This window comes from Coccomyxa subellipsoidea (genome assembly GCF_000258705.1).
Source record: "Coccomyxa subellipsoidea C-169, whole genome shotgun sequence".
Classification (NCBI taxonomy): domain Eukaryota; kingdom Viridiplantae; phylum Chlorophyta; class Trebouxiophyceae; family Coccomyxaceae; genus Coccomyxa; species Coccomyxa subellipsoidea.
In genome coordinates this window covers 974,873-999,058 of record NW_005178039.1, presented here as the reverse complement: position 1 = coordinate 999,058, position 24,186 = coordinate 974,873, and the positions used below count along the sequence as shown (strand labels likewise).

Genomic DNA, 24,186 nt, shown 5'->3' with positions numbered 1-24,186 from the left:
GGATCCGAAGGAAAGGCTGTACTTGCATTTTGACGCTATTCTCTCCTTTAGGTTGTTGCAGTCAAGCTGCCTCCAGAGGCTCCTTATCGTCCACTGAACAGCCCCACATTGATGAGCTGGGCCCCATATCTTGTCCCAGTGTTGACATCACCACCAGACATGGCAGTGAAACTAGAAGAATATCCGTGCCGATTTGAGAAGTTGGCTTGAAAGGACATATAGATTGGCAGAGGGCACAGTGCGGAAGACACGAACTTCACCTCCATCAAATTTCAGATTACAACCTGCAAACAATGGGCATTTGGATTTCCCGATTGATGGCCGTTTTCGGCGAGAGGGAAGCCCGAATTCTCGTCCTGGGACTCGATAATGCTGGGAAGACTACTATCCTTTGTAAGCTGCAAAGGCTCTCTGTTGGTTTTGCACTGGCTGAGTGTTTCATTCACCTTGGCTCCAAATATCTTTGACAATGTTTGTTTCCTTGTAAACAGATCGCTTGCAAGTTGGAGAGGTTGTCTCTACCATCCCAAGTGAGTCCCTTTCGTACTCATGAAGAGACCATGCTTCTTTGGACGGAAGAGGCCATATAACACAGTCATGACTGGAGCAATGCCATCATCTTGGAAGGCACATCTCGCAAATCTTAACTGACTTCTTTTGCTTTCCTTCCTGCAGCCATCGGGTTTAATGTTGAGACAGTGACATACAAGAACATCAAGTTCCAGGTCTGGGATCTTGGGGGACAGACCAGCATCAGACCCTACTGGCGGTGCTACTATCCCAACACGCAGGTGAGCTGGGGCGTTGGGGGACTTTCAATAGATTCTGTGATGCTCCTTGTACTTTCGCCTGTGTTGACACGAGGCTTTGACTGACCCCTCTTGCTGCCCTCTGCAGGCCATCATCTATGTAGTGGACAGCAGTGACACAGAGCGCATTGGCACTTCTGCCGAGGAGTTCCATGCTATTCTGGATGAGGAAGAGCTGAGGGATGCCCTCATTCTTGTATATGCCAACAAACAGGTGACATCTTGTCAGTATCTGGCACCCCTCATGAGGCTGGAGAACCTTCTCTTTGGGAATGTTAGTTCGGAGGGTCGTCTTGAGTTGTGTTTGTCACGTCCAGGATCTACCTGGAGCACTGGACGATGCTGCAGTGGCTGAGGGCTTGAACCTGCACAGCATCAAGAATCGCGACTGGGCAATCTTTAAAACTTCAGCCATCAAGGGAGAGGGATTGTTTGAAGGCCTGGACTGGCTGTCAAACCAGTTGAAGACAAGGAAGCGATGATGCCTAAATCAGAAGCTTGCAGCTGCCAGCAGTGCGGCACTGCCGTGGTTGACATTAGAAAGGCATCTGTGGGGCATATTTTCTTGAAATTTCATGTTGTGCGCATAACCAGAGGCCCGGGGCGGGGGCATATCAGCCGGATATGAGGTAGGGAAGCAATGTTGCCGGGCAGAAGATTCCAGCTTTGTTCATTGCCTTCTCAAATGAGGATGGGTTGCATTCTATAGTTTGTTGGCTATGAGACTGATAAGGGAAGCCCACACTAAAATGGCCTCAGCAGCAGTGATCGGATCCACGTCCGAGGTGTACGGTATCCAAGCAGTAATTCTGGCGAGCCTGTAATTTTGTGTACGGAATATCTCGTGCCGCAATGTAGTGGAAACCTGAGGCACATCCACTTTATCATGCAGCAGTAGAGAGCTTTGATGGCTGCCCCAGCGCGGTACCGGTGCTGAATGGATGTGGAGTTCAATGGTCCACATGCAAGTAGGCAATTGCAAGCATGCACTGCGCATCCATGCATGCTCGCTGCTGAATATCAACATCGCCTAAACGTCCCGAGCTTTACAGAAAAGTGCTACTATTACAGTATATATGGCCGCAACAGCCAGTGGCCTGCCATGTTTCCAGTGAGAATGAAGTCTGTCCCACACCCCGATCTCAAAATCCACACGACTGGCAGACTGTGCTGACCACAATCAGGCGCTCCTTACAGGCCCATCAAGGTCTTAGAGGCATCGTGAGGCTTTATCAGGCAGAAGTGCCCAAGAATCTGGGCAGCTGTATTCGGGTGCGCGCGAGTGCGCTGGAACTAAAGCAGTTCTGACAAGGAGCGCCATATGGCTGTGCACTTGCATAGCCACATCACTTCTTCGTTGACGCTTTCCTCATCAGAGCAGACATCTCCTCACGCTTCTTCTTGGCGCGCAAGTGTGTGCCCAACTGCAGGACAGCAACAACTGGCCGTCAGCATGACTGTTTGGCAGCACAAGCAAACGAAATCCAGATGATACGCAGCTCCAGAGGAGGTGATCATGCTCAGAAGAGCACAGATACAGGGTACATAATCAGTCAGCACACCCTGGGGCAGCAGAAATTCACCTTCTTTTTGCAGAGCTTCAAGGCGCGCTTGTCCTTGCCCACCTTGAGCAGCTCGGTCACCCTCTTCTCATAGGGTGCAAGGCCTGCTACCTCCCGCACAATCTCCCTGACGAACTTGACACGCTTGCTGAGCCTCTGCAGAGTACACAGGAGAGTCAGCTTCAGCAAAGCAGGCTGCACGGTAGATTCCCCACACCGTCATGTTATGTGACAAAACGCACAATCCTTCACAAAAGCAAAAGCAATAAAAACAGGGATGCCGCAAGAAATCTCGAAAGGTCTCAGAAATCCTGCCTAAACAAACATCCTGATGAAGATCTGAAAGCCAAGGATGCTTCGTAACACTGGTTTTCGCCGCATTAATACATTGCTTATATCAAACACACTTACGATCGCCAAATTCCCAAAGGACAGATTTGGTCGTGAACACATTAAGTTATTGGGCCCTTACTCCCTTGCGCTGTGCTGGCCTGGCCACCTTCTCCTTCTTCGTCACGCCGTGACCCTTGTGAAGGCCAACTGCAATCCCTGTAGGTGCCATCCTTGCAGAATGGCCAGCATCCACCACTGTCAAGATCTGCAGCTACAACTCCATGAGATGGCGGCCCACCTTCGCATAGGGTACTGCAGCGACCCTTTAAAATTTTGGCCCCAAGAGAGTTGCAGAATTCCAAACCCTATTTTCCGTGACGAGATGCACTTGCGAGATTGGTCAATTGCTTCAATGTGAAGACTTTTGGGGTAGCTGGCCTCTTGTTATCAAGCACACTTTACTAGACTTCGCTCGCTTGGTGCTGATAGCGACTCACGTGAACAGTGGGGTGATGGATCAGCAGGACGGAACACCAAGAGGGCCTGCACTGTTTAATGAGGTCTGTGGAGCACCACAAGGCAGTGACGACGCACATTCTCAGGCCGCAACCAACGACTTTGCGGAGTGGACTCCCACAGATCTGTGGTTCGGTGGTTACACCTCCATGTTCCAGAGTCCCTCAGGAGGACAAGATGCTCGAGCATCGAAGCAGTCTGAGAGCCAATCAAGCCAAGCATCTGCAGCAGAAGGTTGTTAGTCCATCGATCCTCTATGTACAGGAAAGGATGCTGTTGAGTGTATGTCCCAGGATCAATGCTGAGGCCGTAGATCGTCGCTGTGGGTTTCGTCTGTACCGAATCTTCCTTTAACATGTAGGTGAAAGCGATGAAAAAGGGTCCAAGGGCAAGAAATTGGGGTTCCTGGGCCGTGCAAGCGAGAAGTTGAAGCGCTGGAAGAACAGGACACCAGCTCAGCAAGAAGCGAACAAAGCAGCTCAGAAGCGTTACAGAGAAAGGAAGAAAGGACAGGTGTCAGAACTGCAGACGCAAGCAGATGCATTGGCTGCTCAGGTACGCGCAAGACAGCTCTTGACAGATGTCCTGCCTGTTGAGGGCAGTGCTTGGATGATGCACAGAAACTCGTACTACAAAGGCATAAAATATTCCCTATCCCTTGGATGCCTTGATTTGTACATCCACTTCCTTGTGTCGCAGGTGAAAGCGCTGGAGCTTGTCAATGCAGACAATGTCTTCCTTGAGAAGTCCAACCAATCCTTGGAACAGCAGCTTTCAAGCACTGCTTCGCCTCAAGTGAGCAGTCATCTTCTTTTCTCTGACCTAATGACATCATATTGCCGCGTGCCCCAAGAATTGTTTTGCAGAAGCTAATGTAATATAGACGTCGCTCTTGTGTTGTGGTGCACTTCTGAGGAAAAATTGGATGGCATATCAGTCAAGGAGCAGCGCCCAGAAAACAACCTCTAGCGAATGGGGCAGCCCTGAATGGCTAAGCTTCAATGACAACTTCCTCAGTGTGGTGCGCCTCACTTGACTCACATTGCTGTCTTCCTGGCAGTTGTGCACATGCTTTGCTCATGGGCGTGTTACATGACTGGGCAATGCATCACACCTTTATTGTAATCAGATTTGCTGAGCTGACACTGTTCGGTTTTGAAGGTGCTTCAGAAAAGGTCATTCATGTTGGCAGGTAGAAGGATTGGGAGCATACCTGCGTGAGAAGGGGGTACAGCCGGATGTGATTGACAGAAACACCCCTCCCGAAGTGCTGGAGGAGATCAAGGAGAGGATGCTCCAAGCCATGCAGACATGCATGCAGGGTCTCAACCTTGGCGGTCTCAAATTGCAGCGCCTGATCGACGCTGTGACCACCAGGTGAGTACCAATGCATAGTGGAGCCTCATGCACTCATGGGAAACTCAATGTCCGTCTTGTGCGCAGAGCAGAAGCATGAAGGTGTGACACTTTGACCTCTCTGTATTTGAAACATGTCTCGGAGGGCTTGCTGAAGGTGCTCCACTTGGCGCAGGAAGAATCTGACATCACATGCTGGCACAGACGGCCGCAAAGAGTGCTACACAGCTGCTAGAGTGCTGAACCTAACAGAGGAGCAAGTGCGCCGGGGCCTGCAGTACAGAACCCACGTCCTGGGAGTCCTGGATAAGTGGGTCCCTGTCAACTCAGGAAGGAGTTCATGCGCTTGCATTGGTGGTGTGACATGCTTGTTCATGGGAGGCCAATACTGCGTGGGATGCCAAAGGAAAGGCTACTGTCTGTCATGCAGGATCTACATGGAGAGAGACGAACTCAATCGGCGAGTTGCACAGCTGCTGGCTTCTGCTGATAAGGGTGCACAGCAGCAGCTGCCAATAGCTCTGGCTAAGCTCAAGGCGAATCTGTCTGCAGAAATGCGTGCATGGTCTGAGCAGCATTTCCTGCTGTTCCGCATGTTGCTGTCTCCAACTCAGGTAAACCTGTCCTGTAATTCCATCATCTTGTTCATGTCTTGGCCACTACTAGTCAAGACTTGCTGCCTTCTAGTGGCATCCTCGATTACGACTCATATTTGCATTTGCTGCATGTCTTCATCTATGCAATGCAGCAGCATCCTTGCCCCTACGTGAAGGTTCTTTGTGCTGGTCTTGTTCTTGACAGGGCGCCTGGCTGCTGGTGGAGTCTTTCCCCTCGCATTGCGACTGTTTGGCCTTTTTCAATGGTCTTCAGGATATCTTCCCTCCAGAGCAGAAAGCCTAGGAATGCTGGATGATGGAGAAACTTGACAGGTGTCATGTCTATGATTTACTGTAGCTGCTAATGCTTCTCTGAATCAGATGAAATCAGGACCAAGTGCAAATTGCACACCTGTCGACAGAGATGTGGCGTGAAAGGTTCAAGGCACCTGCTCTGCCCAGAACTGAATGGGGCATGCATACATCGTGATGAAAAGAGTGCACTTGATATCAATTTGCAAATTGAAGTATTTAAAATGCGAACTAATTGCCGGATGCAATAGCTCCAATCTGGTGCTTTGTCTGCCATCCATGGAGATGCATCTCCAGGTATCATCTGTCCAGACTGCAGATCCATGCATTTGCTCGGCAGGCTTCACCATTTCTGCCTCAGGGATTCCGGTCATGTGTGCCTCAGTGAGATTATAAGTGTAATTAGGAAATGCGCGTGTTTTCTGCTGGTCCGTTTTCACATACACATCTGCAATAATGAAAGCAGTTGTTCCTTTTACGAGAATGCACGGACGCTGGGACTGTTGCAACAACTACTGAGAAAATGCATGTAATCAATGCCGACATTTGCTGAGCAGGATCTTAACAATGTTGTCCATCATCAACAGAGATGTTGTTATTCACTGCCAATGTTTGTGATCGATTTTGGACTGTACAGTCTGGTAGTACACAAAATATGCCAGCTATTGTACACCCTAACAGGGAGCCTTTAGAAGGGCATGCAGCAGCAGCAGACAATCGCACTGCATAGGGAACAAGGCAACCAGTAGCTGTGAGGTCTGAAGTGGAGCAAGAACCTGAAGCAACAGCGCGCCACCCAGCTGAGTCTTAGCTTCCTGCTCACAACTGCGCAGAATCCAAAAGTGGTTGTAAAGCATGATGAGGGCTTTATAAAAGCCAGCATGACAGTTGCACATGGGCAGCTGTGCACAGCTCCAGCAAAGAATTCAATTCAGTGGAGCCTCACCGGAAGTTTGCCCGGAGCTTCCTGATTATGTCCCTTAGTAATGAGAGGGAGCTGGCTCTCTCAAAGAATCCCTTGTCAGCCTTGCTACAAACGCTCATCTGCAAAACACTTCCTCTCAGCAATCTCTTAAATTTCTCAATAAGCACAAGGGGGAATACAGAACAACATTATCGAGTGAAGGCCCCCGCTTGTACCTGCGAGCTAAATATTCCAAGCGCTTCTGCATTCAGCTTGCTCCTGTGCTGCATGATAGCATCCAGCCTTGTGGCGTACTCGCTCCTGCGCAATTGAAAGCCATGCATGGCAGGAGTCAATACCCGCAATATCACTGCAGCTGCGCAACAGCTTTTATGGTGTCTGCATACCACAATTTCAACTAGGAAGCATGCATAACTTAAGGGTCACTGCTGCACCTGTGTGTAACACATCACAGCCCTGCCAGTGAAAATTTTGTCCTCACCTGATCTGGAGAATGCGCTGCACCTGACCCGGAGTGACCTGAATGTCTCTGACAGCTGCCTCCCAAAGATGTGACTGCATGTTCCTTTCAAATGGGGCAATTGTGCCTGGCACTGACTTGGCGCCTGAATATTAGCAAGCAAGTGATGTGAGCTCATGTCATATTGTTAGAAGCAGAGACCTCCTGTCACGCTGAACGTTATAATATGACGCCAATGCAACATTGTCAGGAGTGGCAACCCGTTACCTTGGTCACAGCCAATGCTCACAAAGCAGTGCACAGCCTCCGACACCATCTGACTGAATGCAGACCTGCAGCTTGCCTCCTGCTTGTCGTTAGATAGACCTGACATGCCCTTCATGCCATCTTTCAGCAGCAAGACCTGCACAAGTCACCATACAGGTTCTACCTCAAAACATGCGCACTGCAGATATGCACTCTACCTACCATGAGTGGAGTCTTCAGGACATCCTCCAATGTTTGTTCAAAACGGTGGAGTGATCTGCGAACACCCTCACATGCTAAAGACATTGTCAGCATGTCAGCAGTGGGAAGAGGCGCGCCAGGTCATGCAGGCGTTCTTGCTGGTGGGACAGCAGGAACTTCCCCTCCTCATCTGCAGCCGCGCCGTCTTCATCCGGCTCTTCGCCAGGGGACCCCGGCTGGTCACCCAAGCTTTGCATATCAGGCCCAGTCACACTCCGCGCAGCCTGCAGGGATGGACGCTCCGAGGCTACCTGCTGAGTCAGCGCCTGCTGCAGCTCGGCGTTGCGCCTGCGCAGCTCAGCATTCCTGTGCTGCGCTGTCGTCAGCTCCTGCATGCGCTCAGACAGCGCCTGGATCGCCGCCTGCAGCTCGGCTGCCTTGGCCTTCTTTCGCTCCCTGCGCAGAATTACTATAGTTATAGTAATTGCACGCTTTCCCTGCCAAGAGGCAAGGTGAGTCCTGTATTAATACCGCCCCCCGCCAGCCGGGGCAAATTAATCATCCAATGTCGGCCAAAGTAAGGAGGCATGTGCATTGCAGAGGGTAAAAACCACAGTGAGGACTGGTGGCGGCGCTTACATCACTGGCATGGATCCACTGAACACTCCAGACCTCGTGCGCAAATAAGAGTATATCTAATGTCAATGACCACTGACTGCTCCCAGTGTGCCGGCATAATGTGTGAGGTAACCTGTGCAGGTTGGGAAGCAAGACAGCACCTGTAGCGCACTTGAGCGAGTTTATTCATTGTCTGTTCTCGCTCAGACCGGTTCCTCATCCTACGTTTCTCTGAAGATGGCTGCTTGCTGTCATCGCCGCTGCCTGGGGCTTGCTGCATACAAAAAAGTCAGCGATGTCAGGTTGCGCCAGAAAAACCCGAAAAGAATACACCGTGGCACAGCAGAATTATTCTGTTCCAAAGAGGCGACCTTGTCTCAAGGCAAGAGGAAGGACCAGATCACATATCACCAAGGAGTATCACCTCATCTGCAGAGCTGCCCAAGACGGGTTGGTCTTCCTGCAACAGTGATGCAGCTGCCAAAGAGTATTGAATTCCAGTCTGCTCAGGTAGCCTGATCTGCTGCGGAAGTTGATGCTGCCACGGGAAAGATCTCGGCATGTCAATGCCCACTTGTGATGTGCCTTGCACAGTGGCTGTTGTGGCGGGCCGAGTACCCCGTGGCTCAGCACTCAAATATGAAGCGGCCTTGGTGGCAGTCGCAGCTGCACCAGTATGTGTGTCCCTGCGAGGAAATCATACTTCAATTCCACTGTGCCATGATTCAGCATACTAATGGCAATGATGCGTCCAAGAAAGAAGAGTTCAGTGGTGCTGCAGTAGTGCCATGAAGAGTTTTGTGGCTATTTTGTAAGGCTTACGTCTTCTGGAAGGAGGATGCCTTCGCTTGAGATGGCCATGAGGCATCCAAGACTGCATCTGGTGTAGCAAACTCACGCAAAAAGTCTTGATCCAGATCAAAATCTGGAAATTGGTCCAAGTCAATATCCAGTAAAGAAGCGGAGTTGGAGGATCCCACGTTCATTCCTACGTCTGGTAATGTAACAACAGGGTCCGCAGCACCTGTCGCCTCAAGGCTACCACCTGCAATGCCCCATGCTCGATCAGAAATCATGACATAGATAGCCGATGAATAGAGATTCAACAACAGTACCGATACACAGAGTATAATGAACCATTCTTTCAGACCTTGCTGGTGGAGCGGCAACGGCAGAGACGGCAGATAGTCCTGCAAGAACCAGTCGTCTGAGAGAAATTCGGGCGCTGGAAACGTCGGCTGCGATTGCATCGAGCCCCTTGCACACTCACAAAAGATTATCGAACACTACCGCATCAAGTTGGGGGAGCACAGCCAGGCATTCGGTGTGTATCCTTGCTAAATTTGATAGCCTTCACGAGAAACAGGGGAATTGGAAATATAGAGCGTGCGAGATTATGGCCTGCAGATGAGCTTTACATCTCAATCACGGAATGCCTCATGCCAATGGTATTTACGATCTGGGACCCACTTGGTTGCACATCACTCAAATTAATGGTCAAACAGCTTGACAAGGTCATCTACATTGGGATCTGTACAGAAGCTACAAAGGAAAATTGCCACAAATGACGGTTACTGGAGCTGCGCATGTGTTCACTCTATCACAGGCCAGATCGTCATTGATACCGTTGCTCGCTGGACGCAAAACAAAGTCTTTCAGGTGTACCCCCATTCCGGCAATGGCCACAGCAGAGGTGAAGCTCAGCCAGGACGAGCTGAAGAAGCAGGCTGCATGGAAGGCAGTTGAGTATGTAAAGAGCGGAATGAAGCTGGGACTAGGAACGGGATCCACAGCAGCGTTTGCTGTAGACAAGATTGGGCAGTTGCTTAAAGATGGCACTCTAACGGACATTGTCGGCGTCCCAACATCCATCCGCACCTACGAGCAGGCCCTCAGTGCGCAGACGATTTCCTGATCTGATCCTTTTGTGCATCTTGTCTGAGGCAATTGAAGGGAAGAGGTCAAAAATTATGTGAGATGTTTCAGTATATCTCGGTAAAGTATGGCACTGTGCATGCTGGCCCTCTGCTCACCAACCTTGGCATGACTGAGTTTGGTCATGATCTGGCCTTCTGCAGGTCTCGGAATTCCGCTGGCCACTCTTGATGAGGTGTCTGAGCTGGACCTCGCCATCGATGGTGCTGATGAGGTGGACCCGAATCTGCATGTGGTGAAAGGCCGTGGAGGAGCCCTGCTGCGTGAAAAGGTGAGCAATCCTGCTGCATGGAGGGCTGATGGCTTCCATACATTTCCCTGTGCAGACAAAAGCACTCTTTGCTTAATCTGGCATGTCCACTGCAGATGGTGGAGCTCGCCTCAAAGAAGTTTGTCTGCATCGTGGACGAGTCAAAGCTCGTGCAGGGCCTGGGCGGCAGCAAAGGTGACTGGCATGAGCATGAAACACATGGCTTCCTTGTTGGATCTTGACTCTCTGTGCTGCGCATGCACTTGCTATGCTTGTAAAGGAAAGTGCTCCATCCATTCAGCTGTCATTCAACCATGCATGATTCTTGTTTTTGTCTGCATTTTCCAATGTCGCGAGTTTTGTGCCTCAATCGGGAATGACCATGAAGGCGGCATGCACATGATGTCCTTTCCTGCTGCAGATGCGATGCCAGTGGAGATCGTGCAGTTCTGCTGGAAGTACAACCTCAATCGGCTGCAGAATCTGCCGGAGCTGGCCGGCGGCGTGGCCAAGCTGCGGATGGACGGCGACAAGCCTTACGTGACAGACAACTCCAACTACATTGTGGACCTGTACTTTGAGGAGCCCATCAAGGACGCCCACGCCGCTGCCGAGGCCATCAGCAAGCTGACAGGAGTCGTGGACCACGGCCTCTTCATGGACATGGTGGATGTGTGCATCGTTGCGCGCGCCAACGGCATCGAGGTGCAGGAGAAGTGAGAGGAGCAGTTGCAGAGGCGTTACCCAGTGGGACATTTTTTGTAGATGTGTGAGCGAGGAGGGCAGAGGGTGCTGAGTGACCCATGGCCAGTATGAACAGGCTCCCGGCAATGTTGTCAGTAGAGCGAGGAAACATTCAGTTCTGTTGTATCTAGGAGCAAGTATTTTGATGCCATAGTCTTGTGCTGTGATGTTACCAGAGCGCCTTTGCGAAGAAGTCCGACTGATTGAGATTGAGAAGACCGATTGAGTCACATCTCTCCACCCTTCTGCATAATGTGTTTCAGGAACCACTGTTCTTACAGAGGCAATGTACTCGTCAAATCGTGTAACTTAGATCTCAATCAAGGTCAGATGTAGAGTTGCAGGTCACACTGAAACATTGGAATATTTGTTCAGCTTCTTGAGTTCCCAGTCAGTAAAACATCACGTTGCAGCCACCATACAATGTCTAGTTGTACACCATGTACTTGGGTGTTGCACTAAACTTCTGGTAGCCCTTGATGACCTGCGCACACAGCCAACAATCAGCAGGCTCACCAGATGCAGCGAATTTCATGTTCAGCAATCTTCACAAGAAAGCGGACAAACTGCTCGTGAAGGAGCTGTTCTGACAAGGACGCTTACCTTGTTGACAGCATCCAAGAAGTCCTTCTCTGTCACTGTCTTCCTGCGAGCCCTGATGGCAAACATGCCCGCCTCCGTGCACACACTCCTGATGTCCGCACCAGTGGAGTTTGGGCACAACCTGCACAAGCAAACACGCTCCTCAGGCAAAGCCCAACAACAAGAACAGCACAGCGGCGGCCCTCTTGGACACCAATGGTTTGCAGCACCCTGTTTAACAATTACAAGCCAGCCCTGGCTCCCCACATTCCACTCGCACTGCCTTGTACGGTATGTCTTCACTCACTTTGGCTCAATGGCGTTCTTCAGCTGCAAAATGTTCAGCATGTCAGTGCAGTGACAGGGTGCACACCGCGAGAGCAGCTCGAAGCGGATGTCGCGCTCGCAGTTCATGGTGCGGGTGTGGATTTGGAAGATCTGAGTGCGCGACTCCAGGTCAGGCAGGCCAAACTCCACCTTCCGGTCCAGCCGCCCCGGCCGCAGCAGCGCTGGGTCCAGCGTGTCCGGCCTGTTGGTCGCCATCAGCACCTGCCATGCATGCCAACATCAAAACCCCTCTAATGCCATTGCAGTGCCGCCATGCAATTGGTGCGTTTCAAGAGATCACTGGTGCTTTTCTGACACCACGGGGAGAGGTGCTCTGCAGAGGTAAGGGCAAAGTCTGCCAACCAGCCACGCTTCAGAACAGCATTTATAGGAGAGAGAGTCAACCTCAAAAATCTCCCATTCAAAACAAGGGGCTAGCTGCGAAGCTGAGTGTTGATCTGGCTCTAATAGGAGATCTGTCTAGACCTGTCACCGATATATGCAAAAGCACCATTTCATGCCATCGCACGGCTGCCATGCATCAGATGCATGCAATGAATGCACAGCAGCTGTGGGGGCTGTTGAGTGAATTGCGTTGCTTGTCGAACAGCAATTCTGAGTACCAAGCTGTGTGCACCTTAATGTTCCCTCTCGAGTCGAACCCATCCAGCTGGTTGACAATCTCCAGCATGGTCCTCTGCACCTCATTGTCGCCACCTGAGATAGTGGTTAGCAAACTTAAAATTGGCACGATCAATTGAGCAGCTAGTCATCGGGCAGCAGTTGTCAATAAGCAAATTATCAGCATGATGGGCTTCACCAATTCTCACCTGCACCGTCGTCAAATCGCGCGCCGCCGATGGCGTCAATCTCATCGAAGAAGACCAGGCACGCCTTCTTTGACCTGGCCATCTGCAGCATTCCCCCAGCACAGCGCTCTCAAGCCACACTTCTCCAGCAAACCGCCATTGCTCTGTGCTAGCACAGAAGGAGCTGCAGACAGCGCACGTCCACTTCTATGTGCCAAGGGAGGAGAAAGGGAGTGCTCACCTGGAAGAGCTCGCGCACCATGCGTGCACCCTCGCCCACATACTTCTGCACCAGCTCACTGCCGATGACGCGGATGAAGCAAGCGTCCGTCCTGTTGGCCACCGCGCGCGCCAGCAGCGTCTTGCCGGTGCCTGCAGCACAGCGTGCACCGCCTCACGCATGGCACTGCCCACATTAAACATCTCCCGGTATGATGAGTAGTTAGACAATGGCTGCACTAGATTAGTGGGCAGCATGCTCTGTGGTGAGACTGAGGTCATGCTGCCCAGGAAGAGAGAAAAAATGCATGCCTGTGAGTACGGAATCTACTGAGGATAGTGGCGGCACCTGGGGGCCCATAGCAGAGGACGCCCTTTGGGGGGTCAATGCCCAGCTGCACAAACTTCTCAGGGTGCAGCATGGGCAGCTCCACGACCTCGCGCATCTTCTCAATCTGCTCCTTGCAGCCGCCGATGTCAGAGTACGTCACGTCTGGCTTCTCCTCCACTGTCATCATCGTCACTGTGGGGTCGATCTTTGGCGGCAGCGGGATCTGTATTTGATACTTGTTGCGGTCCACCCTGCATCCAGCCAAGTTTGACCTTTTTATACCCTTTTTTTCAACAGAAGAGCTACAAGTCTGTAGTTTGTGGGATCAACCACAAGACCTTAGCCTGGTGCGGGGAGCAATTCAATCCCTGAGGAAAAAGTTAAGCAGCATTCAATGCGGTGAGGCCTGTGCTGATACATACCCGACGCGCATCCCCTCCTCAATATCAGTGGGCGCCACACGGTCACCCAGGCCCACCACAAACTGCACACACAGTTGGAGCGCTGCTCAGTGTGCCAATTTGGATCTGAGAGCAGCTCAACCAAGATCCCAACACAATAATGAATACTCCCTTCGTCAACTGGCAATTTAAGTACTCTGATGCTTTCTCAGCTGCGCACCTTGGCGATTTGCTTCACATTGATCACATACTTGGCTTCTTCTGTGCCAGGCTTGATGATCTTTGTACACCGCGCCACCTACAGAATGCACGGCCCACATGTTTGATGCAGAATATTAGACCAGACATAAAATACTTTACTTCGAAAAATGACACGAGTGTCCATCATCAGGAGAGTCCGGCCAGGCATCAATTCCAGGAGGGCCAGCAATTACTCTCACGAAGACATTGCCACCGCACAACCATGCACTTCGCTTCGCACCTGCAGAGGCTGCTCCTCCTGCATTGCCTGCTTGTCTGACACCAAATCCCATCGACTTGGTGGGGCCAGGCCTGTGTCTGATTCTTTCACACCACTTACTTCGTTCACTTTCTTGACGATTTCCTTCACGTCCTTTTCAACATTTTTAATGCGAACTGAGTAGGGACCTTGTCCGTAGGTCTTAAGCAGGGCAATGTCATCCTCATCGAGAGCACGCACTTTCTCCTCCTTCTCATCAGGAGGGTCTGACGACATTTTTGCCAATGATTTCTACAGGGTCTTCAGCTACCCATGCCAAAATGACTCACAATTAAATTAGCTCGCCAACACGCTCTATTTTCAATCAAGGCAGACACCACCACGCCCTGCTCCTACCTCGGTTGCATGACCAAATGGTGTAGGGTTACAAAACCCGGAATGATATCCCCCAAGAAAGATCATCGGGGGTCATCCTGTATCGAAGCATGGGCGTGAACCTCGTCAAGCGGAGCACAGCATTTACAACTCCTTCCTCAACCTTTACATTGCTGGAAGATACCAAAGGGTCTTATGTGATTTGGTGTGACTGGTTGGCGCTATCCACGCTCGGTAAACTATAAACAAGCGACGATCAGCGAGGATTCCAAGGACTCGGCTGCTACAAGGGCTTTGAGCACAAATATCTGCTTGAAAGGCGTTCACTATGGTGTTCGAGGTTGTCAGTGACACGTGCGGCCTTTCAGGTCCCCTGCAGCAGCCTGCTCGGTGCCACAACCTCCAGGCAGCGACTTGCTCCAAGGGTCACGAATGCACCCGCTTCTGCAGCTTTGAGCATGTTTTGGCCAACGTCTTCACATGCAAAACCAGCGGAAAAACGCACATCTGTGACTCGACCTGCGAGGAGCGCATACAGCTGGATTCTCATACAAGTGTCTGCCGTCTGAGCAAGCGCGTCTTCTCCCAAGCACCAGCCTTCGAGGTTTCAAGGTACCCTTCTTTGAGTACCCTCTCCATGCCCGATGAACGTCCTGCTATATTGAGCATGTTTTCTGCAACACAAGCCCAATGTCAGCGACCTTTGAGCGCTGGTGTGCTTCACCCATCAAGTTCTTGCCTGATCGAGCTCAGCTTATTCGCATTTCCCGCGTCCCTATGTGCTGGAGAGAGTCTCTTTTATCATTGAGGTTCTAGGAGGGCAGTGCGTCATGACCAGCATGCATATGAAACAATTGTTTTGCTGTCCAGGAAGCGATTTGTGGAGGACCAGTCTTCCTGTGCAGCTGGGGTCGCCAAGCTCTCCAGGTTATGGTAGAGTGGTCTCTTCTGTAGTATTCAAGGATCAACTCTTATATTCGAACCCCTGGGAGCGGCACTTCACAGTCTGACAACATCAGTAAGGGATCACTGCAGTGAACTGATGCTAGAAAGGGCTGAGACTGGGCCCATTGAAAACGGCAGTGAAGACTGCACACTTCTTGTCTCATAATTTGGCCGTCCTGATGTGCATCCGTTCTGCAGCCTCAGCTTTTCAACGAAAGTGTTTGCAGGCTTGAGCTATCTTTTTCTTTTCAATAACATCACGCGCCTTAGGTGGGACTCTATCCTGTACATGACATACAGACTCTTCCCGGGCCGTGGCAGCCTTCTTGAGAATACCTTTGTGCTGATAAGTCTGTACAGTGTGTACATTTGATTCTTTTGATCCGTACTGAAGCAGCACTGTCCAGACCTGCGTGGCAGTTGTCAAACCTCATTTGATGCGGACAGTGCCGCAGGCGAAACGATTGTCCTATTTGTGGCCAGGTTTTGGCTGGATGATGAGAGATGGGTTCAGGCTGTTTCCTGCCCCCTGTTCAATCAGACTAAATGCATACTTGGCAAGCAGAGCAAACCGTTAGAATTCTCGTTCTGATGAGAGTCTAGATCTAGACCGCCTGCTAGTAGCTACTTGTAAGTAATTTGAAATATAATGCAACCTGGATATACGCACAATGCATGTCCAATTTGCAAAGAGTGGAGCGTCGTGTTATATCGATGTACCAGCTGCAGCAATTGCCTGACAGTCTGGAAGTTGTGATCTGTCATATTGCTAAGAGATTGCACATGTTCTGCACCGCAACATTCTCATGATGTAATAGCAATCAGCACAAATAGTGCGCTGCCCTGCTGGGCTATTGTAAGCGTGGAAGCGTGGCTTGCAAGCGTGGAATCTTCAGGGCATAAAATGACATCGCACATTATATGTGCTTCGAAAGGAAGGCACTTGCGCTTATTTATAGCTGTTGACATCATAAGCATAGAATGTTCTGTGATCATGCTTTTCAAGCTTGCGCGAATTACAGTGGAGGCATTGGAACAAGCAGGCACATTTCAAAGCGTCCCTCAAATGACCCATTACTGAAGTCAAGATTATTGTATGCAGTGATCACTGCAGCTGCTAAGCATCATTGCACAGATGCATGCCAAGCCAGAAGGGCTTGTTCAATGCCACGTGCATGCAAGGGGTCCATTGAGAGAGCCACGAGGAAGAAAATCTATGATACTTGCTTGCAAATACAAGAAACAATACAGATCAATTGCAATGAAAATCGAAAACTACTCTATTGACACATCCCAACGTTATATCATGGCCGTTCCGTTCCAAATTTCAGTCATTAAGTTCTTCACCTGAAGACACACTTCAAGGCGGCACTGCCACATCTGCAGCAGCTGCTAGTACGTTCTAAAAGCATCAGTTGCCAAATCTCTTACTTGCACAGGTCCACACACTAACAGAGAGCCACCAGGTGGAAACCTACAGGACTTATTTCATGACTGAATCAGAGTACACAGAGAAGGTTTGCGTCTCCACAAACTGCTTCATGAAAAGACGGTCACGCACACTGAAGGACTCGACAAAGGAGTCCTTCAGGAGTAGAGACACCCGCTCCGCCGTCTGGACATCCGTTATGGTGTGCTGGTACAGGTTGGAGCACAAGCCGCCCAAATGGTCCTGCACAATCTGCGCAACACATGCAAGCCCGTCATTCCAGCGGCCGCGTACTGCTCAATGCCTTGCAAGACCTGCATTGACATCAAGTGTATGGGGCACCTGCTGCCTTCATATGAACACGCTATTCTCAAAGCCTGAACGCCGCAGCAATTGGCAACGAAAGGAATGGCTGCATGACTGGCACAACCCAGCTGCAGCAAGCGTGACCTGAGCCGGTCCCCGGCTCTGTTCCACGGGCATTAACGGAAATTGACGGTAACTTAACTGCAGATTCACTCCTGAATGCTCATGCAGGCGATCACTCACTCATACAATTTCGATGTTGACGATGTGTCACCTGCAGGAACGATTCGGCGGCGTGCTTCTGGTCGTCAGTGATGGAGTACAGGGGACGGGACTTGGCAGCGTCGCGGCCGATGGAGTGCAGCGCCCAATACGCCGGCGACAGCGCGCCCACCAGGCTGCCCGCATTGGGCAGCGCGGGCAGGTGCGCCGCGTTCTTTATCCGGTCCTTGTAGATGTTCACGCGCATCAGCGATTTGCACCGCGCCGCCACCTCCGCCGTCTTGTACTGCACGGACCCACGCATGCACCTCAAATTTGAATCTCAGGAGAAGAACAGCCAGCATCCCAGAACTAGTACAGCCACAGTTAGCATACGCAGGCCTCCAGAGTTTTGTGAGGATGTGCACATGGATGTTGCCAAGAGAGATGAGCAGTCACATAAGCTGCAAAAACGGACGAGTGGGGAGTGTGTATGTGTGCGCGCACAAGAGAGCAGCCAGGGCTACCTTGATGCCGAGGATGAAGGGCACGGGGGCCTCCAGCAGGTCGAGCATCTTGTCCTGGACGGGCAGGACTGGCAGCAGCAGGGACTGCCACGCAAAGGGGCGCATGAGGGGAACGAGCGACAGCACCGACGCGCTCAGCACGCCGATGTTGGGGCAGAACACTGCCATCTGCCGCTCCAGCAGCGCAGCTGCACCCCACCCCGAACACATCATCACGCTTCACTCCAGCCACAGAGACCCTTCTGCAGACCTCTGTGAGCACTGCAAACTGGTACTGTTTTATAAAGCACGTTGAACTCTGGACCGACCACATTGGCCCCTGTTTGCATTAGAAAACTTGCTTCTTTGGGCAAATTGCTAGGAAAGCCCTCCCCTGATATCAGACACTCAGGAGCACCAATCTGGGGAGGTGCTTTGTGGGTACATGCATGAGGTAGCACAAGGGGAAGAAACCGTACCAGTGATGAAGGTGAGGATGTTGTCGAGGGAGAGGGAGCGGCAGAGGCAGGCGACGGTCCACGTGCGCAGCCCCAATGCCGCCTCGGCCTCGGCGGCGGCGATGGCGGAGCGGCGCACAAAGCGCTGAGTCAGATCAAAGATAGCCGGCCGCGCGTAGTGCACCGGCTGAAGCTCCGCGTCCGGCATGAACTCCAGCTCCTCGCCCGGCGCCGGCACCGGCGTCGCATAGTATGCCTTCATCACCTGCGCGCATGTGCCACGCCCCTATCAGTGCCTGTTTCACCCTCGTCCGCACGCGTACAGCGGCCCATTCAGTGCACATGTGACCCTCTTCAGGGCATGTGAAGCGGCCCCATCAATCACATAACCTTCTTGTCAGCGTTCGTGTGCACATCAGCAAGACCTCCAGTCCTACATTCCTTCCTCTTCCGAGCAGGCCTCAGACAAGCATGCTGAGTTCATCAGCATGTGTGCCATGTGAGTTGTTGCCTTCCTGTTGAGAAAGCTGGACTGTCTTGGTAGCTGAGCTATTGAAAATCATGGGCAGCGAATGTTCAGTGAGCACCTGCAGGGCGGAGGCTGTCTCGCTGGGTATGTGGGTGGGCATGCTGTGCAGCGCCGGCCGCAGTGACATGCTGCGCAGCTCCCTCCTGCTCCGCTTCTGCTCCACTAGCAGCACCGCCGCCTGCACAACATCACATATTCTCTTTGCACGCTGGCAGTAACATGCAAGGCAAATTTGCAGTGACACACCACCGTCGCATTTCACACTGCGTTCCTTCAATTTCCTCCCAGATGGAGCGTCATACGAGCTGCCTCTGGAAAGAAATACGAGAACGGAGTTTGGAACAGCATTTGCACCAGTGTTGGAGTGCTTAAAATGTAAAAGGGCACAGGGCAGAGAGATATGCTCACCATGGCGCCTTCAGGGTCGCCCCTGAGAGGCTGCCCCGGCGGTGCAGATCTGCTCTCTGCCAGCGCCGCCTGCTGCTGCTCCCCCCAGGCCTCCAGGCTGCTGCGCTGCGGAGCATCCGGCTGCTGCCCATTCTCAGGGGTTGCGTAGGGGCTCTCAGGGAGGTTCTGCCGCTGAGCCGAGGCCCCCTGCCTTCGCAGCGCCTCCCCTGTGGCATCCAAGGGGCTCGCAGGGGAATTGGGCAGGCTGCCCTGGCCCTGCACCTGCCGCTGCAACCTGCATGCCAACCACAAGAGTTGTTATCAGGCATGCAAGCTCCAAAATCACGGCGCAGAGAGTCTCTAGGAGCAAACAATTTACAACCCATGCATAGCATGCCTGTCTTAAATGTGGAAAATGATATTCTCAGGTCCATGCGGGTTCAAGAATCCAGTTCAGTGAAGCCATCGTGATTCCTTAAGAGATAGGCGTGACTTGCAGCCCCACCTGCTCATGAAGTCTCGCGGGGGTGTGTCCAGCTCCGAGTAGCCACCCAGGGACTCGCCGCTCAGGTTGCGCCTGTGCTGGGGCGACGCATTGTGCATGGGCCCCGAGGTGGCGGTCCGGTACGAGTCATCGCTGGAGGCAATTGACGCGTTGGACACCATGATGTTCACCTGCCACACCCCGCATGCAGCATTCAACAAAAACAACTCTCTACAATCAAACATACCGAACACATGGTTGCTTCACAGCGGTATCAACAACTTTCTCAGCATTGTACACCCCCATGCCATTCCTGCCTGAAGACCAAATGTGACTTGCTTTTCATTGGCAACTCATCCTTGTCTGTGAAAAGGACAGATGCAGCCCAGGAGCATGAGATTGCCCAGAGGCAGACAAAAACGGCCCTGCCCACCTCAGTGTCCTCGGTGCTGCGGCCGGAGAAAGTCTCAGAGCGCTCCACCTCGGCAGCCAGCACAGCGGCCTGCATGCGTTCCTGCGCCCGCTGTATCCGCTGCGCCGAGTTGCGCACCAGATCAGGTGCCAATTGTGTTGGTGACGGCGTTGACGGATCCACCGGCGGCCGCTGCCGCGGCGGCGTGCCGACAGATGCCCCTCCTAATGCAATGATCAGTAATTATTGACTGAGATATGAGTGCACGATTTCTGATCCCTTATCCCTTATCTCTCAAAACTTTTCCTCATGCCACCTGCCACAACTTGCAATCAGACATGATCGAGTCCGCTACACCAAGGGTAGCATTAACACAAGCCCTGGCTAAGTGCAGGGAAGAGAAGCGTACCAGTGAAAGACAGGGACTGTCGCCGCATGTGGCCATTGGTGAGGTTGGTGGCGCTCCCATCAAGGTCTGTGGTGGCAGGCAGAGTCGTGGCTGCAGAGCTGCTGCTCCTGCGGGGGAGCTCCCGAGTGTTCCCCAGCCTAGTGGAATCCCTCTGTCGCTGCAACTCCAGCAAAGCCTACATCCCCCCACAGAGTATTCTCAGTATTTCAAGCATTTGCCCCGACTTGCACTTCCATGTCCCCCGGTGATAATGTGATATTTAAATACACTGAACAGTGCGACAACATGACTGCAATGTCTGTATGAGAAGATTTTGATGCAATGCTACTTTGTGCATGTCCCCTATTGAGGGTTGCAAACATCCGGGGGAAGCACCTGCAGCTTGGCCAGTCCAACGCTGCTGACAGGCGGATGCCGGTAATATCTGTCGGGGCCGTCCCCAGCGGCCGAGGCTCCCTTGGCGGGGGAGGACAGCTGCGCATCGCTCTGTGAGCGTGAGCTGACGCTCGGCACATCACTGCCGCCGTTGCTGCCCCCCTTGTCCTGCTGCCGGGCCAGCCTACCGTCCGCATCATAGGCTGAGTCGCAGGGGCTCAAGTACGGGACGCTGTGGCTGCGGCTGTGGCGGCTGCGGGCCCCGGGGGTGTTGCCGCCCGGCAGCGGCGGCTGCCCGGAGCCGGGCGCGCCCCGGGCCCCGGGGGCCGCCGGATCCAACTGCCGCGGGCTGGCCGCTGCGGAGGGGGGCCCCGAGGGGACCGCGTCGCGCGGGGAGATTTGAGGACTGGTGCGCGCGCTGTTCTGTCGCTCCTGCAGCGCCGCTCGCGCCTGCTCCCATGCTAGCGTCAGGCTCCGCACCCGCCCCTGTGTTGCCAAACGCTACTTGTTCAAGTGCCGCTCAATGCGCCTGTCATAAAATGAGGCTCCATCTCATCTATCTCCTTTTCAGCTCGATTAAAATTATTACACAGCTGCTTGCCAGACAGTAGTAGGGTCATTGCATCAAAACGGTGCATATACTGATCAGTATACATCATCAATGTTGTCATGAGCTCTCGGACAGACCTGGCCATCAAGCGACTCGGTGTGGCTCTTCCTGGAGTCGAGCGCGGCCACCGCCTGCGACAGCTCCTCCCGGATCTCCAGCGAGGCGATGGCTGCATTCACACGGTCCCGGCCGGACATCCCGTCGCCGCTCGTCCCCGCGCCAGCCGAGGAGGCCAGCCGCTCCCTGCTGGCAGCGCTGCTCTCCGGCCTTAGGCCGCCGTCCTGCGCCCGGCTCCCACCGCTGCTGCTGGGCTGCGCTCCTCCACTGCTGTCCTGGCTGTGGCCTCTGGCAGAGTCCGACTCCTGGTCCTCCTTGATGGTGCTGGGAGGGCCGGGGTGGCGGGGCGGAGGGAACTCCACCGGACGCATGGGGCCTGACTGCTCCTCCATGAATGCTGTGATGCGGTCCAGCCGCTCCAGCCCCATTATCATGTGCAGCACCTGCAATCAGCGCCCGGTCTCATTGCAAGCTGTGAGCCTACTCAGCAAGACGTCATACCATTCCCGGTGCTTTTTTTCCAGATGGCACCCCTACATCTCATCTTTTGGTGTCCCTACCGTTAGTGCTCATGTTCTGTCAAACGATGCCTTCACAGGCATTGCTGGGTGGGGGCAACTACGGGCTGTGATGAGAAGTAGCAGCACCTGCAGATCATGGGCGGTGCAAAAGAGAGGCTCAGCTTGCAGTGATGGGGAGAAGTGGTCACCTTGAAGTGCAGCGGGAAGAAGGGGTAGTGGGTGAGGAAGCAGTAGCAGCGGGGCGCTGCCACGAGGTAGCGGCTGAGGGGTGTGAGGAGGCTGTCGGTGCTGCGCAGCACCGTGGGCGGCCGGTGCACCAACTCATCCATGTAGCAGCACACGCCGTAGAGCGGCAGGTTGTCTGCCACCTGCATGCATGTGCCCAGCACTCAGCGCCCAAGATTCTATGCCATTATTCTACTTGCACCGACTGCTAGGAGCCATCTTACAGCCTCGAGTGGGCCTAATGCAGGCGTAGCGCAGCTTGGGTTGGCGCCACACGCACAGGACCCGTGAGAAGCATGTAGGCCAATTTCAGAGACGTGAATGCTGTCAACTGAGTAGTTTGGCTTCCAGGCTCCACACCTTGAGGACAAAGATGAAGGAGTTGCCATCAGAGTGCTGGTACTGTTGGCTGTACACCAGCTCATTCAGCGCAGACATTGAGGGCGTTCTTTCCAGCAGCATCGGTTGCACGCCATGCGGGAAACAGAAGTGCGCCGCATCTGGCGTGATAGGCTTGTTCTCTGGATACTGGTACAGAACCTGCAGAAGTCACAAAGGCACAAGCGTCACGAATCACATCTGCGACATATAGCTCCTACTAAAGGAAGAATTAGCAATCACTTGCTGACAAAGGATTGCAGGTTGAAGCAAGAGAGCCAGGATTACCTGGGGGACCAGAGGTACGCCCCTTGAACCTCGGTGCCTCGTCTGGCCGGTCACTTCAGGTGTGACGGAAACATTCAGATCGCCGGTTTTGGCTGCACATACATCATTCAACAATATCAGAAGGCGACGAACACGGCATGTACATGATCATGAGCAGTACACCTTGCTTAGACATGCAGCTCACCCCTCTGCAGTATCTCCGGCTCTGCAACCACGCTCTTGATGTCTGTCGATGGTGGCAGGCCCTGCGACAGGGGCACATCGCAATTAAGGGATGCTCCAGAGCATAACAGTGCAGGTGGCCTGCATCAGATTTCCAATTGTGGTGCAAACCGAGATGTCCTTCACCCAGACAAATATAAACTCACCACAATGATGAAGCTCTCGAAGGCCTGGCTGGGCCAGCCCACGACCTTGTCATCATCTTTGAACTGCTTTGCCCACTCTCTCTGCAGAACACACAGTGACAAGTGAGGCCACAACCTGACAACGTCTGGTTGATTTGAATACTATCCAATCATCCGAGCATCGAGGGGTTCTTGAGGCATGCCATCAGCAGTCTATTTGGATCCTTGCACAGAGAGGGGTAGTAATATGGCAGGTTCAAGACGCCTTCTTCGCATCAATAGGATTTCCTATGATGTTGAAATTTCATTTTTTATTTAAGAGTGTGCATCTGGGTCACGATGATCCCCAAATGCTTATGGTGTGGGGTGTAGTGTACCTTCTGCTGAGTAAACTCCTCTGGATTAAACCACCGTCCCCCAGCTGTCGCTGCTCGTTGCTGCGCAACATCATCCAGCGTAAATATTTTATGCATACTGGGTCATACCTCGAGCATTAGCGTGCATGGATACAACCAGCAGTGCAAACATCTGCTCTGCGGTACCTTGAAGGGATTGAGTTTGTTGAGAGTTTTGTTCAGCTTTCTGCTAGCTCCTCTCGTGAGGTTCCTGGCATTGGAATCGTCCGACATGTATCCTGAACCCTCGGGTTGTGCTACCCGCTCCTCGCGCAGCGGTGACGTTGCAGAAGCTGTGCTGCGGTCAACGTTGATATCACTCCCGGCCTGGAGCCAGGAGGACGCCATGCCCCTTTCCTACCCTAACTCTCCTTTGCGACGCCATGCAGGACGTTCTAGCATGCTCCTCCTTGTAGGTTCAGCGAAAATCTTCGGACTACTATTGCTTCTGTTCATCGCCAGGGAATTGTGTTATCGGTAATGGTCCACTGCCTGACTAACCTAGATCACATGGTGACACCTCCCCCACCTTCTCTTCCAGTTGCTTGCAATTGCCA

General features: G+C 52.7%; 7 protein-coding genes across 7 annotated transcripts; 3 read left to right on the top strand and 4 right to left on the bottom strand.

The window, feature by feature from the left end:
- Positions 1-10: 10 nt before the first annotated feature.
- Positions 11-1,645, top strand: COCSUDRAFT_22483 (ARF-like small GTPase). The gene is made up of 5 exons (XM_005649632.1): positions 11-393; positions 492-530; positions 676-791; positions 898-1,023; positions 1,127-1,645. The coding sequence occupies exons 1-5, from the start codon at positions 294-296 to the stop codon at positions 1,289-1,291; spliced, it is 546 nt and encodes a 181-aa protein (XP_005649689.1). The 5' UTR covers positions 11-293; the 3' UTR covers positions 1,292-1,645.
- Positions 1,646-1,841: 196 nt separating this feature from the next.
- On the bottom strand, positions 1,842-2,964 carry COCSUDRAFT_65116 (ribosomal protein L36 component of cytosolic 80S ribosome and 60S large subunit). The gene is made up of 3 exons (XM_005649631.1): positions 2,844-2,964; positions 2,393-2,527; positions 1,842-2,233 (listed from the first exon to the last, which is right to left on the bottom strand). Exons 1-3 carry the CDS (start codon positions 2,931-2,933, stop codon positions 2,156-2,158), a joined length of 303 nt encoding a protein of 100 aa, XP_005649688.1. The 5' UTR covers positions 2,934-2,964; the 3' UTR covers positions 1,842-2,155.
- A 186-nt stretch (positions 2,965-3,150) lies between these two features.
- On the top strand, positions 3,151-5,903 carry COCSUDRAFT_65115 (hypothetical protein). The gene is made up of 8 exons (XM_005649630.1): positions 3,151-3,454; positions 3,582-3,775; positions 3,920-4,015; positions 4,158-4,241; positions 4,413-4,597; positions 4,752-4,886; positions 5,007-5,190; positions 5,378-5,903. Exons 1-8 carry the CDS (start codon positions 3,217-3,219, stop codon positions 5,474-5,476), a joined length of 1,215 nt encoding a protein of 404 aa, XP_005649687.1. The 5' UTR covers positions 3,151-3,216; the 3' UTR covers positions 5,477-5,903.
- A 129-nt stretch (positions 5,904-6,032) lies between these two features.
- COCSUDRAFT_46605 (hypothetical protein) lies at positions 6,033-8,154 on the bottom strand (the record flags this gene model as incomplete). The annotated part of the gene is made up of 6 exons (XM_005649629.1): positions 6,033-6,260; positions 6,431-6,528; positions 6,625-6,709; positions 7,202-7,272; positions 7,628-7,772; positions 8,096-8,154. The coding sequence occupies 6 exons, from the start codon at positions 8,152-8,154 to the stop codon at positions 6,173-6,175; spliced, it is 546 nt and encodes a 181-aa protein (XP_005649686.1). The 3' UTR covers positions 6,033-6,172.
- A 1,344-nt stretch (positions 8,155-9,498) lies between these two features.
- COCSUDRAFT_13339 (ribose-5-phosphate isomerase) lies at positions 9,499-10,839 on the top strand (the record flags this gene model as incomplete). Its single annotated transcript, XM_005649628.1, has 4 exons — positions 9,499-9,829; positions 10,013-10,140; positions 10,236-10,314; positions 10,541-10,839. 4 exons carry the CDS (start codon positions 9,499-9,501, stop codon positions 10,837-10,839), a joined length of 837 nt encoding a protein of 278 aa, XP_005649685.1.
- COCSUDRAFT_46603 (26S proteasome subunit P45) lies at positions 10,777-14,345 on the bottom strand. Its single transcript, XM_005649627.1, has 10 exons — positions 14,014-14,345; positions 13,753-13,830; positions 13,554-13,615; positions 13,150-13,382; positions 12,823-12,953; positions 12,603-12,684; positions 12,410-12,489; positions 11,819-11,994; positions 11,467-11,587; positions 10,777-11,347 (listed from the first exon to the last, which is right to left on the bottom strand). The coding sequence occupies exons 1-10, from the start codon at positions 14,266-14,268 to the stop codon at positions 11,291-11,293; spliced, it is 1,275 nt and encodes a 424-aa protein (XP_005649684.1). The 5' UTR covers positions 14,269-14,345; the 3' UTR covers positions 10,777-11,290.
- Positions 14,346-16,739: 2,394 nt separating this feature from the next.
- On the bottom strand, positions 16,740-23,977 carry COCSUDRAFT_65112 (hypothetical protein; the record flags this gene model as incomplete). Its single annotated transcript, XM_005649626.1, has 19 exons — positions 16,740-16,760; positions 16,874-16,993; positions 17,322-17,555; positions 17,776-17,963; positions 18,234-18,477; positions 18,800-18,919; positions 19,150-19,423; positions 19,622-19,803; positions 20,046-20,248; positions 20,434-20,608; positions 20,809-21,294; positions 21,496-21,918; positions 22,185-22,364; positions 22,582-22,761; positions 22,888-22,979; positions 23,072-23,132; positions 23,256-23,336; positions 23,612-23,671; positions 23,777-23,977. The coding sequence occupies 19 exons, from the start codon at positions 23,975-23,977 to the stop codon at positions 16,740-16,742; spliced, it is 3,525 nt and encodes a 1,174-aa protein (XP_005649683.1).
- Between the last annotated feature and the right edge of the window lie 209 nt (positions 23,978-24,186).